The sequence below is a fragment of the Anabrus simplex genome, chromosome 1, assembly GCF_040414725.1.
Source record: "Anabrus simplex isolate iqAnaSimp1 chromosome 1, ASM4041472v1, whole genome shotgun sequence".
NCBI classification, from domain to species: domain Eukaryota; kingdom Metazoa; phylum Arthropoda; class Insecta; order Orthoptera; family Tettigoniidae; genus Anabrus; species Anabrus simplex.
Genome location: NC_090265.1, coordinates 742,913,826 through 742,931,311, shown reverse-complemented (window position 1 = coordinate 742,931,311; position 17,486 = coordinate 742,913,826). Strand labels below are relative to the sequence as shown.

Genomic DNA, 17,486 nt, shown 5'->3' with positions numbered 1-17,486 from the left:
GAACTGAGGTCATGTGAGGCAAATGGAGGAGGATAGGTTACCCAGGAGAATAATGGACTCGGTCTATGTAGAGGGAGACCAAGAGGACGATGACTGAACTCCGGTTTGAATGTTGTGATAGTCGCAGGTGTGGATCTGAACGAGGCCACATAAGTTGCAGACTGAACGCTGAAAGGTGAAAGTGTATGTATGTTGGAGTAGCAGAGAAAAATATAGTGACAACTTCATGGGAAAACAAATAAATTTTATTCAGAGAAAACATATGTAACGATCAACAATAAACATTACATGTCAATAAATAAACGAGTGTTTCAATAAATAGAAAAGTTGCAGTCGTCACCAGTCATATCAGGAGCGACGTCATCTGAAAAGAAAAAGAACATCACCTGTTATTTGTTATAGACCGAGAATGTGATCCTACACTGACGAACTGTTCCAATCGCAGCAAAATACGGAATATTTGTAGCTGTCGGCGAGGGGCGACGAGGATTTCAAAATAACTTCATTCTATCTACATTTATCTTATGATAGACAGTACAGCAAATTAATTCATAAAGCGGTTTTTCTGATGCAACATCTAGCTCTTAAAAATCAAAAGTTTGTTTGTTACCTCTCCCGAGGCGAGTCGGGCGGGTCGTAGAAGTAATTATATTGTCGAATTCAAATGTTAACTCCATGGTGTAAGGGGGTACAAAATCCAAGTTGTCGTGGGACTAGGTAAAGCTCATTTCAAGCTTGAAAACAACACTTTGAGCCCCTTAAATAAACTATTTTTTTAATATTAAAAAAGCCAATTTTTTCTTTGCGAAAATCAAATGTCTCCCGTTCATGGCCATCCACCAAGGACTGCTAAATTCTGAAACGTGTAAAAAGTGAAATCCTACAAAAAATCAGCACAGAAGAATGTTTTGATTTATTTACATAGATTTCTTCGCAACCGTCGTGAAGACGGAGCCAAGTCAACGATCAATTGCTGATTTCTTTAAGGGAAAATGGCGCTCCACCTCTGCGTCTCTACAGTGAGGATGCAATGCTTTGACACCAGTGGGAGTTAAACGATAATAATAGCAGAGTTTTTCTCTGTCTATATATATATATAAAAGCAAGTCAGGCTGGAGCGATGTATATAAAAATATTTAAAAATGAAAAAAGACGTGAATTAATGAGGCACTTCCAGAAATCTCAGAAATTTGAAACTTGGTACGGGAGAAACTGATGACCCCAGGATCCCTAGAAAGAAAGGAAATTCTCAAAATTCCCTGAAGGGGGCACGCTGGGGGGTCTCAAATTTTGGGCTCAGCATAAGAACACAGTCGTATAGTATATCCAAAACGATAACCTATAGGTTTCGTGGGCTTAAAAATTTTCGGGAATTTCCTCATTTTTATCCCCCATCCCCCCCAAATCAAGATGGCGGCACAACCTGCCAGACGAGGTATACAATTGAAATTTGGTGAAATTATAGCTTTTGGTCCCTAACCGACGGAAAAATTCCAAGATGTTCAAATTTTTCACTTTTTACCCCCAAAGATATCGAAATATGGAGGCAATTTTAATGACTGGGCAGACATTCCTTTTGAGCTATTTTTTGGGATAAACGGTAAATCGTATCACAAAACGGATGACACAATGTCCCTTCAATTCGGAGTGATCTACAACTTTGGTCCTGTGACATTTTGTCGTATCTCATTCCCTTATACGTTAAATTTGGCCGTATTTCTGGATTGTTCGTAAATTTGGTGATTTTTACAAGTATATTTCATTGTTTTACACACTTATAAAAATGATAGGATCATCACGTTGGGTGCGCACATTGGCACGATTAAGGGGCATATGTGGACCAAATTTCATGATTCTAGCTTATACATAAGTAGGCAAAAAGTAATGTAAAATGTTAAAAATGTACCCAAATGTCAGCCTATTCAAACTTTGAACTCAATTTACCCCCTTAATATGGGAGATACGAGGATATGGTTTAGAAGCAAACATGTAGAGCGATATATAAGGCGTCTGATGCCGCAAACCGTTTCTTAATATCATAAACCGTTTAGGAGATATGAATCTCGAAGTGGAAGTCTGCACTTTTCAACGTGCCCGTGCTTATCCGTCATCTATAAATATAAAAGCAGGTCGGGCTGGAGCGATGTACATATAAATTTTTAAAAATGAAAAAAGACGTGAATTAATGAGGCACTTCCAGAAATCTCAGAAATTTGAAACTTGGTACGGGAGAAGCTGATGACCCCAAGATATGGCCAGAAAGTGCGTCTTATCGTACAATCCGTTTTTCGATTTGATGTACCGTTTAGCAGCAGTTATTCTGTAAATGATGGTTAACATCCTTATACATCCGTATGACGACTATATTCTTTCATTGACGTCGATTTGTAGCAATCTAGAAAGGGTTTGTCTGCCGTTGGTATTAAATACATTGCAAATCGATAGTGACTGTCAGAAGGAGGGCTTCTGCTATTGTTTTCAGTCCTCCCCACATCGACTTTGACAGGCAATAAGAATGGCGTCGTCCTCCATCTCTTGTGCACTATTTTAATGCATAATTCCCTTCTCGATTCGACTAGCAGAACTCTAGGGAGCGTGTCTTCCATTATGAACAAATTGACCCATCTAAAATGTGACTGACGATAGGCATAGTGGCCTGCTGTTATAATGGAATCTCACCAACTCGGTGTGACTGGCAGGAAGCTGACTGGCATTAGAAAATGCGTCTGCCATTATAAAGATAAGAACGCAACTCACTTTTGACTGGCATTAAGGAAGGTCCTTGCAAATATAATAGAAGTTCCTCAACTGTAATCTATCTAAAAATAGGAATTGGGGTCTGCCATTGTAATGAAACCTCCCCAAATCGATTTTGGCCGCGCACTAGGCAATGGGGTCTGCCGTTAAGTGAAAATTACTTTCTTCGTTGTGAATTGCAGTAAAGAAGTGGACTTGCCGTTATCATCACAATTCCGCAAATCACACTTTCATTGGAAACAACGTCTGTGGATTTTACAATACTGATTCTCGGATAAAGCCAAGACAAACCCAATTTAAAAATCTTATTCACTTAATGTGCACTAATTTACTTCGATATCCGTATACAATGTAGAGTACCGTAGCGAAGCACGGGTACATTTGCTAGTACTGTATATACGCTGAATAACTAAACCACGGAGTGCCCTTCAATCAAGTTCGACATTATAAAGGGAAGTTGGATGATTGACGCCGGAGATATCATTCCATATTTCTTCAGGAACTTCTACCCCTAGGTATCTGTATGGTCCACCTGTCTTGGACTGGTGGTATGTTATGTACCAATACCGGTGCTCCCATCGGAGCTCCTCTGGCGGTCATTAGTGCTTTTTAGACTGTGGTGTGATTTATGGTTTAAATTGATAAGATTTTCAATTTTCAATGTTTCCAGTAAGGTATGTTATCGTCTGTATATGTGAGTAAGTAAGACAGTATATGTGTTGGTCACCCATCCATTGGGTGACCACTCTCCATGTTGAATAACTCCGTATCTGTTAGTTTTATCAGTTGTGTGTGTTATGTTTTATAATGGGTGTGCCTAGGAATCAATGTGCATTCAGTGAACATGTCTAGCACAGCAGTTACGTGTGTCAGTAAGTGGCTGCTCTCGATGGTCACCCATCCAAGTGCTGACCACGCTCAATGTTGCCGGTTTGTGAACAATGAGGCTGTTAATGATTTTGTTCTTAGTGACGTCCACTCTCGTTAAACGTGAGTTTACGTTGTCGTGGGTTTACGGGTGTTAATTTTGTTTAGCATCGTTTATATGCAGCATTTTGGTGTGTGCACCGCCTTGTCTCCGTAAACCAGTGCTTCAGCTTGTTATTTTGTGTTCCGTTATTGTTAATGTTGTTGGATCAGTGTTTAGGAAGTGAGAACTAGGCATGGTAGGTCTTACGTTCTTGGCGGGGGAGTGGGGGGGAGGGAGTTTTCTGATTAGGTTCGTCAGGGTCTCAGCTACTCAATCCACCGAGGGGGCCCTGAGTTGGAAATTTGGTGTTAGAGTAGGTTTAGGATAAGCAGTAGGAGGTTATTGTTTGAGTTGACTGGGCGGCGAGTAGAGGCAGGGGGGGGGGGGGTGTTTTGTTGTGCATGTGTTCGGATTGTTTTTCTGTAGGCGGTTTTGGGAAGATTTTGCTTGATTGCGTTCTTGAAATACGGGCAGCCAGGGAACGATGCAGCGTGATTGCCGTGGCAATTCGGGCAGATCGCCTGGTCGCGTGGCACTGTACATTCTGGGTGGTGGTGGGGTCCACCACACCTGTTGCATCAGGTCTCGTTAGTGCACTTGGCGGCATGGAGGTTCACTTTAAGACAATCATAGCAAAGAATGGTTAACGAGGGGTGAGGTGAGCGGGGTTGAGGCGTGGATTTCAAATGTGGTGTGGGAGGAGGGGATACTTTGGCGTTCTTTAGCTGTTTTTGTGGGTTTTGCTTCTGGAGTTGGGTATTTTTGGCTGTAGTCTGGCAGGTTTATGACTGAGTAGTAATGTGGATTGATTGAGTTGATTTGCTGCTTGACGGAGGGGGTGGCAGCGGGGAGGGGGGTAGGAATTGTTTGAGTGTGAATATCGGCGGCTATGGGATAGATCTGCTAAGTTTTGTCTTGGATGTCCGGAGTTGTTTGGGTTTCTTGCTGTTGGATGGTTGGAGTGGCTTGTATGAGGGTGCTTGTGGTAGGGTGGGGGGGGGGTGTGTATATTTTGGCTTCATTCTTCTTCTTTGGCGGTGGCTTGACAGCTGGCATCTTGAGTTTTCTTGGCATTAGTCATGGTTGATTGAGTCATGGTTTCGGCTGTTACGGTCTTGATTTGAAATGTGGGGGTGGATAGGGTTTGGGTTTCTTGGTTCATGGTTTTGGGAGGTAGGTTGATTTGCTGGTTGACGTCGTTATTGATAGGATTGATAATGATGGGTGTAGGGATGTTTGCGTGTTCAAGCACTTCTAGAATATGGTTGATGGATTTATTACGGTAAGGAGTGACCAACAGTAAGTTGTTGTACGGCTCTTCGATGACAGCGATATGTTCGGCGAAGATGGGCATGAGGCCGCTAATGATTGCTTTCCTGGTCATGGGGACCGGGTCTGGGTTTCTGAGGTTGAATATTAGCACCTTGCATTTAGGAGAGACTGGGAAGGTGGAGTTCCCGCGTACGCAGAAGAGTGGGACTGTGTAGTCGAAGTCTTCGGTGATGTCTTCTGTTTCTTCTTCTTCTTCTACGGAGTTGTAGCTGTCGTCTTCTGCATGAGGGGTTGATTGGATGAGTGGTTGGGGGGAAAAGAGTACGGAGAGGTGGGGGAGTAGTATGGAGAGTGGTGGCGTAGTGGGCTTGGGGTATTTAGTGGCATTTGAGATGGAGTGAGTTGAATTAAAAGACTGAAAGATGATTCCATGAAGGAAGTAATTTCTGCTTGCCAGGTTTGTCGGTTGGCGGTTAGCTCGGTTTGAAAGGTTGGAGGTTGACTCATGGTGAGTGAGTGTAAGGTAAGGTGAAGCACTGGTTAGGTCTGGTCAAACTCGAACTGAGGACCGGCGTCTGATTTGGCGCACTCAGTGGGTAGCAGTCATGTCAGGTTTAGTTTTAATTGGATCACGCCAAGACAAGACACGAGCTGATAACCGCACTGAGTTCTAGATAAATTGCTCTGTTTGCCCGCACAATGGTAAGGCTGGCTGGCTGATATGGCTTGCTGGACTTGATTCTGCCCGCTGATTGGCTGGCAGGCTGAGCGTGCGTTCGAGGTGTCTCTTGGCGGCGGCGGGCTGGCTTTTGGCGGGGTGCTAGCTCGCTCGGTGTACGGTGCTTGGGTTCTGCCTTCTGATTGGCTGGCAGGCTGAGCGGGGCTTGGGATGTCGCTTGGCGGCTGGTGAGCTGGCTGAGGCGGGGTGCTAACTCGATGGTCGTGCTGGACTCCCCGTGACGTGCTACCTGTGAGCGCTTGGCTGAGAGTGTGTGTTGTGTGTTGTGTAAACAGTTTGTATTATACCAATCACTGTCCGGATCAAGAAAATTTGCTCTCGTTTCAGTGTTAGCCTGTGACTACAAGAATCATCTCTTGTCACAGAACTCACTGACAGCCTGCAATTAATATGGAAAGAGTAAAATAAAAAATCAGAGCCGAAAGTAGACGATTGTTTGGTGTCATCTTCTATGTGAATATACATACTTCATAATAAACTAAGGTCCATGCTGTTGCAGACAAAAGTAACTCTTGTTAAGTGAATGTTTTATTTCATTTTATTCGAGTTTTCGCCAGAGATGTTGACACCGAGTGGCCTCTACTAAACCGCGAATCCGTTCCGCAAGTGTGTCACTCTAGTCCACAGAGCTTATGACAATGCTACCAACGTAAACAGTGAAACTGTCTCTGAAAAATAATGGAAAACAGTCTCGTCTCTCGGATATGTAGATGTCTCAGGAGTAGCGTGCTTCTCAATTATTATTCCCTCATTATTCATTTACTGCTGCAGGCCATGGGCGACCTTTGCACGTCTGGATGTGGGATGCCGATGGCAATGAGGTAGTAAGAGGGTAAAACCCAGTGTTGGCACATAGCCTACTCCTGTTTAAAAACAACAAGGGGTCTGCTCAAGGCTTAACGTCTCCATCAGACGGACAAGTCACCATCAACAGCACCATATGCTCTCACTCAATATGAACACTGCGTACACTTTTTTTAATTGAATCCACGCTTTCGGCACGCAATCTAGTGATTGGAAACTGTATACCAGCATGTTCCCTACAGCACCCTGCCGGGCAACATTCTTCGAACAACGGAACTCCAACTGGCTAACCACCATAGCCTATAGATCATGATCCTGATCTTCTGAAAAGTCCGTTTTGTAATGAAGAATTGTTGCTGATTTTCAGTTATGAATTCTAAAATGAGCCCATACCTTAGACGATGTTTGAGGTATTAGTTCATGACAGAGCACAGGGCGTTCCGTCAATAAGACGTGTCGAACGAAACGTAGGAAGCCGACTACGGCCCCTTAACATCTTAACGTCGGTGGGTGTAGCGGTAGTCTGTAGATCGAACAGTTTTAAAGTAAAACAGTGTGCATCGAGTTTTTGTGAACACAGGTGAAAAACATAGGAATGTGAACGACTTGAATTGTAGCATTTGAAAGGCACGAAAAAGTTGTACAAGTTGTTAAAATATGAGAAACTTTGTTATAATATGAATCAAACAAAACAAACGTTGCCAGGAGCTGAATTGTTGTGAAAAGTGATAAAATAATGGTGATATATAGCAAACACGTGTGCTCAAGAGACGTTTGAATCCACATCGACGGCCTTTACTTTTTCTTAGGAGAAGACAACATTGAACAATATTCCAGAAGTCATCGTTTTTCTTATTGCGGTCAGCATTTGAGGAAGATTTACGTGAGGATACCCTTCCTGAAGCCAACTCTATGTATTCTGCGACTTAAACACGAACACCCAATTCCCGAACACACAGCGGCAATCTAACCCGGGGCCTTTTGAACCGACCATTCAGGTTCCAGGTTTCATACTGGCCGTTATGTGTGTACTGTCAGTGTCTCCTCCACCAACTATCCAGCATACGGGGAAATTGAAAGTGAGGTGATAGATCCATATCAGCCTATTACACCAACCGATCAAATGAATAATATCGCTCTCACCTCAGTCACTGACATTCAGGCAGAGCCTCTCAGTGGACCTTAAGATACTGTGTTCAAAGCCGTCAGAGGTAGTCGGATTTTTTAAGGGCGGAGAAGGTCTATTCGGACTCCATGTCTGCATGTAAAACATTTGGTGTTTACCTGGCAATATTCATTAAAACTCACGTCAGCCATAGACGTCCAGGAGAGATTCCGTTTACTCTGCCGTCTATTAGGCGTAAAGTAAAACGGAACGTCGCAATTGACGAGCAGGCATCCAGATGGCGTCAAATTAAAACGCTTCCACACGGTAGCTGATGCCACATTATTATTATTATTATTATTATTATTATTATTATTATTATTATTATTATTATTATTATTATTATTATTATTATTATTATTATACGACTAAGAATGGTGCTCATTGTTGTTAAGGAAGCAGTCACATCAGGACCCTCGACATATAGCAGCCACGAGAACAGAATGTGCTGTGTTGAACTGGTGACTACATTGCGACATTGTTATGAAAACAATTTTTGAAATCGATGACCACACGATTTTATTTTCTGGCAACTTCTTTGATATTTCTCGCTAGGCGCTAAAGGTCAGCGCGATTAAGTGGAAAAGAACACTGCTGGTACTATAGCGAATTGAACACGTCACTAGTTAGTTACGAATGTGTCTGTGATAGATACCTTCATGGTGATACTGGACATCAGCTGGCTGTTGGCTGTTGAGTTCTCTCAACTTGGGATGGTTCTTCTGGATTTCCTCCATCGCGATTTTTGGGATCCTCTGGAGCATCGTAACTGCTAGAGCTTTCACGTACTTTACGAACGTAAATCACCTTTTCAACAGATGCATGGTCTTCGTCTCTAAAGTCATCGTCTTCTTCTCCTTCTTCTCCATCACTAACTTCATCTAATTCTTCATTTTCTGAATCACTTTCCGGGCGTTTGTGGACATAAATAACTTTGTAATTCTTTGCTGACTTTTGACGAGTCTTGGCCTGGCTAGGAGACACTTTTCTGACATAAATCACTTTGTGGTAAGATTTATGTGAACTCTTTTCTTCTTCTTCTTCTTCTTCTTCTTCTTCTTCTTCTTCTTCTTCGTCTTCTTCTTGTGTTCCTTCTTCTCCTTCTTCCTTTTCTCCTTCTTCTTCTTCTCCCTTTTCTTGTCCTTCCTCCTCTTCTCCTTCTTCTCCTACTTCTTCGTCTCCTCCTCCTTCTTCTCCTTCTTCTAGTTCTACATATCGGGGCAAACTTTCGGCGTGTACCTCTTCCTCGTCACCTTTGCGGAGGTAAATTTCCTCTACGGGTAAGTCACTAAGAATCTTTTGCACGTAAATAACTTCCCTTTCTCCATTAGCTTTCTGCTTTAGAACTTTGCCACAAAGTCCACACGGATATTTCCCTAGAGCCCCTCCACGAACGATTTTGTAATACACCTTGGGATGTTCTTCAGCCGTAGTGCGGACAGACTCCGGCTGTGTTTCTTGTGCTCTGCTGATTTTTCCAGTTTGTCTACTTGATTTACTGTTTTTTATTCGTACACTCTGATGATTCATCTCCCTTTGAGTTTCCACTAAACGTCGTCCAATGGCTTCATCATCATCATCATCATCATCATCATCATCATCATCATCACCATCATAAACATCATCATCAGCACCATAATCTTCTTCTTCTGGATGTTTCTTGACGTACACAATTTTCGTATAGTGGTTACTTGGAGTTTCTTCGACTCTTCTATCGTTTACACTCGAGCTGTTTGAAGGAGTTTCCGGCACTTCCGAATCATTCGATGAATACTGGCAAATATGACCTCCTAGTTTTGACTTGTCACCGGTGTAACCACAATTGCAGTTGAAGACAATATTGTTAGTATAAGTCCTCCCGATTTCTCTCTTGTTCACGTTTTCTTCCTTTTCTGTTTCTTCTCCTACTACTACTTCCGGATCCTCATCCTCGTTCTCGCCTTCTTGTTCTTCTTCTTCTTCTTCTTCTTCTTCTTCTTCTTCCGGATACTCATACTGGTTGTCATCTTCTTCTTCTGCACCAACTTCCTCTTCCTCTGACTCGTTTTCCTCCTGTTTTCCAGCTGCTGATGGTGTCACACGTGTTCCTAGTTCCTTTTCGTTGCCATTCCCTTCCACTTTCCATTTTACCAAAGTGGCTTGTCTTCGTTGACTTTTGCGAAGTGCAGCCCTATCACTCTGGACCAAACTGCTGCCAGAAGCGCTCCCACACTGATATTCGAGTGTGCATATTTCCTCACCGTCCTTTTTGTCAGTGCAACGCATAGCGTACAGTGGCTCAGTATCGACATTGCTTACTTCCTTATTTGTTATTTTATATGTACCGCTCGGTCGGTTGCTTCTTCGGCTCGTCACTTTGTCAGTCTTGTGTTGCAGGACATAGACTTTTTTCCCATCTACGACTGTGACGGGTTTGTCGGTCTCCTCGCCAATCACAAGGGCACGGAATGGTCTGGAACGTTGATTTCTGATGCCAGTTGCTGTGCATGATGAAAGTGGTCCCGAGGAGAATTCCATCTCCTCTTCTGCCTCGTAGGGAGGATTCTGGTTACCGTCACCATAATGAGATACATAAAGCACATTTTTGGAAGACTCTGCATGTCTGGCTATAGGAGAGTGCAGTACCCGCTTCATGACCACCTGTCCAGCTTGGTCCAAATCATCAACATCTTCTAGTATGACTTCGCGTTTTATCCTACTGTGATCTGATCCTTCATCTTCCAGGTCTTCATTCATCTGAAAAAGAAAACAAATGTATCTTATAATTGAACCTTGCTCGGTATCTTAATATTTTGTTACCATCTTCGCCCACATTGTCCATATCTTTACTAACGCTTTGTCAGTTGCCTTGACAATGAACACTAATAAACAATATTACGCTCCAGCCCGGACGAAGATGGTGATAACGAGGCTAGGCACCTAAGAATACTAACATCTATTTTGGAACTGTTCTATAGTACTGTTGTCATTAGTAATCTTGTGTACTCCTAGTTCAAGGGTTATCAATTCCATCTAATGGAATAATAAATAGAACTAGGAGAATTGGAGTAGATCCTGTAGGGATTAAAAAAGGGCTTCTGTAACGCAGTGTTATATTTTTCTTGTATAATACCAGTTGATAGCCGGTGTGCGCTACTACGTTTAACAAATAAGATGTGTTTTTGATTAATTCTAATTTGTGTAATTTTATTAACATTTTTCTTCATTATTCTTGGTTGTTTTAACGTAGACTAATGCTCCTCGACAACGGCTTCATGAACATTGTAAGACGCTTGGGTATATCGCCAAGAGTATTTAACTTACGATTATGTTTAATGTCTCAATTGACAGACCCCCCTGTGGGTGGGGGTGGTAGAATAACACCCACGGTATCCCCTGCCTGTCGTAAGAGGCGACTAAAAGGGGCCAGAGGTGCTCTGAACTTTGGAGCGTGGGTTGGCAACCATGGGGCCCTTAGCTGAGTCCTAACATTGCTTCCACTTACTTGTGCCAGGCTCCTCACTTTCATCTATCCTATCCGACCTCTCTTGGTCAACTCTTGTTCTTTTCCGACCCCGACGCTATTAGGTTTGCGAGGGCTAGGGAGTCTTTCATTTTCACGCCCTTCGTGGCTCTTGTCTTCCTTTGGCCGATATCTTCATTTTTCGAAGTGTCGGATTCCTTCCATATTTTCCCTCCGATTAGTGTTATATAGAGGATGGTTGCATAGTTGTACTTCCTCTTAAAACAATAATCACCACCACCACCATCAATTGACAGATGAAAGAGGAGGATACCTGTTGCAGTAAAAAGTAATTGAAATCTAAAACGTAGTTTTCATGAAATATAGCTTCATAGTAAGGCAGCATTTGTGCTAAGTATGTGACGCCACACGCATACTCCGTTATAAGATGGCGCTGTGTGACTCGTGCGCTCAGTCTGAGGTTAGGTGTCGTTGTGGATATATCGTGCTCAGTTGTATAGAACAAATTTAATAATGGAAAAAAGTGTTACGATTCAACAAATGTGCTCTGACTGTTACTCTTAAATTATGTCTCTTAGCCTATTTCTCGTATCACACACCCATACCCACATTCCGAGTGTACAACGTTATATTGAATAAAATTTACTATCCACATAATATTTGTTTTCTTTTTCTAATAAACAAGCCTACGAAACTCTACGGCCGTTACAATAGTTGCAGCTTTACGCCAATTTTTCATTACATTTCCTTGTAATTTCTCTTACAAAACAAAGAAATGATTTGAAAGTACATGTCGATCGTGGCATGATGAAACTCCTACCTCAGAAAACACGGTGGCAAATTCCCGTCCTGGTACATCGACCATTTCTTACAGAACTACCATGATACAGCGTAAGTTGTTATCGCCTAGCTACAATATGTCCATAAGTCTTGCTGCGGCTTTGCAATTACATCTATATAAATAAAATCGTAACTGCCGTGTGTCTGAATATGTCTTAGCTTTGGTGTTTGTTTGTTTGTTTGTTTGTTTGTTTGTTTGTTTGTTTGTTTGTTTGTTTGTTTGTTTGTCTCTCTGTTTGTCTATAACCTGAAAACTACTGGATATATTTCTACCAAACTTCATATTTGTAATCCACCTGTCCTTGGGTAGGTTTTAGGGGCAATATTGTTTCTAAATCACTGAATTCACTGAGGGTCTATATGAAACTAAAACCGTGATTTTGCACTCCCACAAAATATACACAACCGAACTTAATGGAAATCTAACTGCCTTAATAGAAATCAATTCCTAAACCTTTTTTCACATATGCATCATTTCGATACGGGGATTAATAAGGGAGATAAAATTAACGGACCGTTTTTCGGTACAAATCCCACCGGACTTAAATCAAGAGCAGGTGCGAGTAAAGCGTATTTCTTATAACTTGAAAACTACTGGAGATATGTCAACCAAACTTAATATTTAGCATCCACCTGTCCAAAGTTACTTTTTGAAGTCTAAACCATTTCGAATGGACTGGGGGTTAATTGGGAACCGAAATAGTGATTTTACTCTCCCACAATATATACAAGACTAACCTGAATGGAAATCGACCAACCTTGACGGAGATTCATTTCGGAAACCGTTTTTCTCATGTGCATTTTTTCGATAGGAGGATTAATAATGGAGTTATCATGAACGGTTGGCTTTGCAGGTTATGTACAGCGGACATAGCCCAAAAGATGTTGTACGTAGAGCCGATTTTTTATATCTTATTCTATATACTGTAAATAAAGTCGTAACTACCGTGTGTCTGTAATTTGACTATTTTGGGGAAATTTCCGTACAGTTATCCGTTTCAGGTATAATAATGACCATATGAATGTTTATAGCTTTGGTGTCTGTTTGTTTGCCTATCACTTAAAAACTATTGGATATATTGCTACCAAACTTCATATTTGGAATCCACCTGTCCTTGGGTAGGTTTTAGGGCCAATATTGTTTCTAACTCACTGAATTCACTGGGGGTTTATACGAAACCGAAACAGTGATTTCGCACTCCCACAAAATATACAAAACCAAACTTAATGGAAATCTACCTGCCTTAATGGAAATCAATGTCTAATCCGTTTTTCTCATATGCATCATTTCGATATGAGGACTAATAAGGGAGATAACATTAACGGAGCGTTTTTCGGTACAAGTTTTATTGCTAGTTGCTTTTACGTCGCGCCGACACAGATAGGTCTTTTGGCGACGATGAGTCAGGAAAGGGCTAGGAGTGGGAAGGAAGCGGCCGTGGCCTTAATTAAGGTACAGCCCCAGCATTTGCCTGGTGTGAAAATGGGAAACCACGGAAAACCATTTTCAGGGCTGCCGACAGTGGGGTTCGAACCTGCTATCTCCCGAATACTGGATACTGGCCGCACTTAAGCGACTGCAGCTATGGAGCTCGGTTTCGGTACAAGTCCCACCCGACTTAACTCAAGAGCGGGTGCGTGTAAAGCGTATTTCTTATAACTTGAAAACTACTGGAGATATGTCAACCAAACTTCATATTTAGCATCCACCTGTCCAAATGTAGTTTTTGAGGTCCAAACCACTTCGAATGGACTGGGGTTAATTGGGAACCGAAATAGTGATTTTACTCTCCCACAATATATACAAGACTAACCTGACTGGAAATCCACCAACCTTGATGGATATTCATTTCGAAAACCTTTTTTCTCATGTTCATTTTTTCGATAGGAGGATTAATGATATGAACGGCTGATTTTGCAGGCTATATACAGCGGGCATAGCCCAAAAGCAGATTTTTTTATATATACCGGTATATAAATAAAATCGTAAGGACCGTGTGTCTTACATTGACTATTTTGGCGAAAGTTTCGTACAGTTACCCGTTTCAAGTGTAATAATGACTATCTGCATATTTGTTAGCTTTTGTTTCCTGAAAGTCCTCATTTTTGACCCCTCTCTCAAAGCAAGATTGAGGCACAGTCTGCCTGACGAGCTAGAAAAATTGAAATTTGGTAAAATGATATGTCTTAGCCTGTAATCGACGGAAAGCTTCCAAGATCTTTAAATATTTCATTTTTTATCCCCGAAAAATTTCTAAATATTGAGGCAATTTTAATGACCATGCAGAGCTTTGTTTCGAGGTATTTCGTGACTAAACGGTAAGTCGTATCACATAACGGATGGCACAATCTCGGTTCAATTTGGAGTGATCTACAATTTTGGTCCGATGACTTTTTGTGGTATCTCTCTCCCTTATACGTTAGATTTGACTGTATTTCTGGAGTGTTCGTAAATTTGGTGATTTTTACACGTAAATTTCATTGTTTGACACACTTATGGGAAAGGTAGAGTTATCATTTCTGCTGCACACATTCACGCAATTGGAGGTCATATGTGGACCAAATTCCATGATTCTAGCTTATATATAAGTATGCAAAAATAATATAAAGCGTTAAGAATGTACCCAAATTTCACCCTATTCAAATTTTCGAACTTAATTTAACCCATAAATATGGGAGATACCAGGAAATATTTTATAACAAAACATATAGAAGGAAACACGGAGCGTCGGATGGTGTAAACCGTTTGTTGATATCATGTACCGTTTAGGAGAAGTGAATCTCGAAGTGGAGGTCTGCATCCTTAGACGTGCTCATGCTTATGTGTCATCTATATATATAAAAGCAAGTCGGTCTGGAGCGATCTATATAAAGGTATAAACGTGACTATAGACTTGAATTAATGAGGAACTTGCAGAAATCTCAAAAATGTGAAGTTTGGTACCGGAGAAACTGATGACCCCAGGATCCCTAGAAAAATCGAAAATTCTCGTATAACCTGTCCAAAGCGACAACCTATAGGTTTAGTGGGCTTAACAATTTTTAGGAATTTCGTAATTTTATCCCCCTTCCCCCCAAATCAAGATGGCAGCACAATCAGCCCGACGAGCTAGAATATCGACATTTGGCGAAATTATAGCCTTTAGCCTGTAACTGAATTGGAAATTCGGAAATGTTCAAATTTTTTACCTTTTCCCCCCGAAAAAATATCGAAATATGGACGCAATCTTAATGACTGTGCAGACGTTCTTCTTGAGGTTTTTGTTGGCTAAACGGTAAATCGTATCACAAAACGGATGGCACAATCTCAGTTCAATTTGGAGTGATCTACAACCTTGGTACTATAACGTTTCGTCTTAGATTTAGATTTATATCTTTTTCTCGATTATACCTACATTTTGCTCTTTGTATACGTACAATTCGTAGTTTGAATCACTTATACGAAACATAGAATCATCTAATTCGGCACGAACATCCGCCCACCCAGTATCCATACGTGAGCCAAATCCTATGTTTGTGGCTGTTATATTAGTACTCGAAATTAACGCACTGTGAGAAAACGTTGCCCACATTTCACCCTATTCAACGTTTGTAACTCAACTTAACCCATAAATAGATGAGACAGGCTGAAATACCTTAAGACCAGTCATTTAGACCGCTAAATGAGGCGTCTTATGGTACAATCCGTTTGTCGATATGATGTATCGTTTAGCAGCACTTAATCTGTAAATGAAGGTTTGCAATATTTCAAACATGCATATACTTCGTATGTCGATCTATATACCGTATATCCATTGAAGTTGACTATAGCGATGTGGAAATGGTGTGTTTGCCATTATAACTAATATTTTACATCGATAGTGACTCTCAGCAGGAGGGCGTCTGCTATTGTAATCATTACTCTCCACATCGACTTTGACTGGCAGTAGGAATGCGATCCTTCTCGAACTCCTTTGTTACTAGTGTTAGTAAGGAGGGCAACCATGGTAATTAATCCTTCTCGATTTGACTTGGCGGAATCCAAGGGAGCATGCAATTTTGTTCAAAACTCCCCTGATCGAGTGTATTTGGGAGTAGCCATGTGTGCCCGCCATTATAAACACATTTACCCATCTAAAATGTGACAGGCATTAGGTATTGAACCCGCATGATCGGGGTCATAATTTAATCATGATTTGATATACGAAAGAGAATAGGGTACATTTATTGAAGTACAGAATTTTAGTTGACAATATTTCATCTGTGTAGTGTTGAAATATGAGCTAAGGGCGGGACAGACTGGAGCCTGGGAGATTAGCTTGTCACTATGTGTAGAGAGCTGCCGCACAGCAGGGGGCCTATTAATTTAGCGACCAGAAGATACGGATGTCCACAAATATGTTTCGTACAAGAAGAGAAAGGCGAGCCAGAAACAATAGAATGGTTGCAACATGAGCGCTGCGAAGGTATATTTTGGGTGAGCACAAACTTTCCGCTACGTCACGGATCCTCGGAATCAGAGAATGGAAAATTACAGTGTTTCCACGGCAATCGTTGGTTAAGTTTTTGCAGGTGAAAATTCAAATCGACCGCTCGCTCGTAGACCAATCACAAAATTTAGTTGACGACTCAGGTATACTACTTTGAAAGATCTGGGTGAAATAATAGTTAGCTTCGGAAGTGATCATCAATAAATTATTGCAGTTATCTGGATCAACTTAAGGAGCTTTTTAGATGTCATGCATGGAAGAATAATCAGTAATATATTGCAAATTAAATAAATTGAAGACAGACTTTCTTGGAATTTGAGCACCTCGATTGCTATTGGCTGGAAGGTGACCACGCTGGGAGAGACGCTTTCAAGCCCGCGAAACGTCAGGAACGAAATCCGTCCATATCTCCGAAATCTATGATCGTTAGGAGATCATATTCGATCCGGTGTACGTTCCAAATGAGGGGATTAATTTGATATAAATTATAATTTCCAATTCGGAGTGTAAGTGCCGATTTGAGAAATCCACCCCCTCTTTCTGAGACGTGGCGTCAGCTAAGCCACGAGGAAGACATTCACCGATAAATATGAGCGCAATGAACACTCACCAGTTTTTACTTCTGAATTCATGTTGACGCTTACTCGTCGTGGAGCTTACTTCTGAATTCAGGTTGACGCTAACTCGTCGTGAAGCTTACTCTGAAATTTTACTTTGACACTGAATTAATTTGCATTTGTACGAACGACCGCATGTACTTACATGATGTGCTCGTGTGTGGGCGAAGTGATTTGTAGTATTTAAGTCTTGTTCCAGTCAGTAGAGTAAAGTTAAACATTCCAAATCATGTTACGATTTGAGAATTTGAGATGTATAATTTGTGAAGTCTAAAGAGTAGATAGTATTTCCAAGGAGAGAAAATACTTTCTTGTCCCAAAACAGGAAATGCAGAGGTACGCTGCTGTGTGACGAACAGTACATAATAATAATAAAATAAATTAATGGAG

The 17,486-nt window shown here is 41.4% G+C and overlaps 1 protein-coding gene across 1 annotated transcript in view; it reads right to left on the bottom strand.

The window, feature by feature from the left end:
* Nucleotides 1-223: 223 nt before the first annotated feature.
* Nucleotides 224-17,486, bottom strand: part of LOC136856888 (glutamic acid-rich protein) — a 30,140-nt gene continuing 12,877 nt past the window's right edge. Inside the window, exons 2-3 of the mRNA XM_067135113.2 lie at nucleotides 8,363-10,443; nucleotides 224-364 (exon numbers count right to left, since the gene is read on the bottom strand). Coding sequence (XP_066991214.2) covers nucleotides 8,383-10,443 — 2,061 coding nt within the window. The 3' untranslated portion in view covers nucleotides 224-364; nucleotides 8,363-8,382. The remainder of the gene's footprint in view (nucleotides 365-8,362; nucleotides 10,444-17,486) is intronic.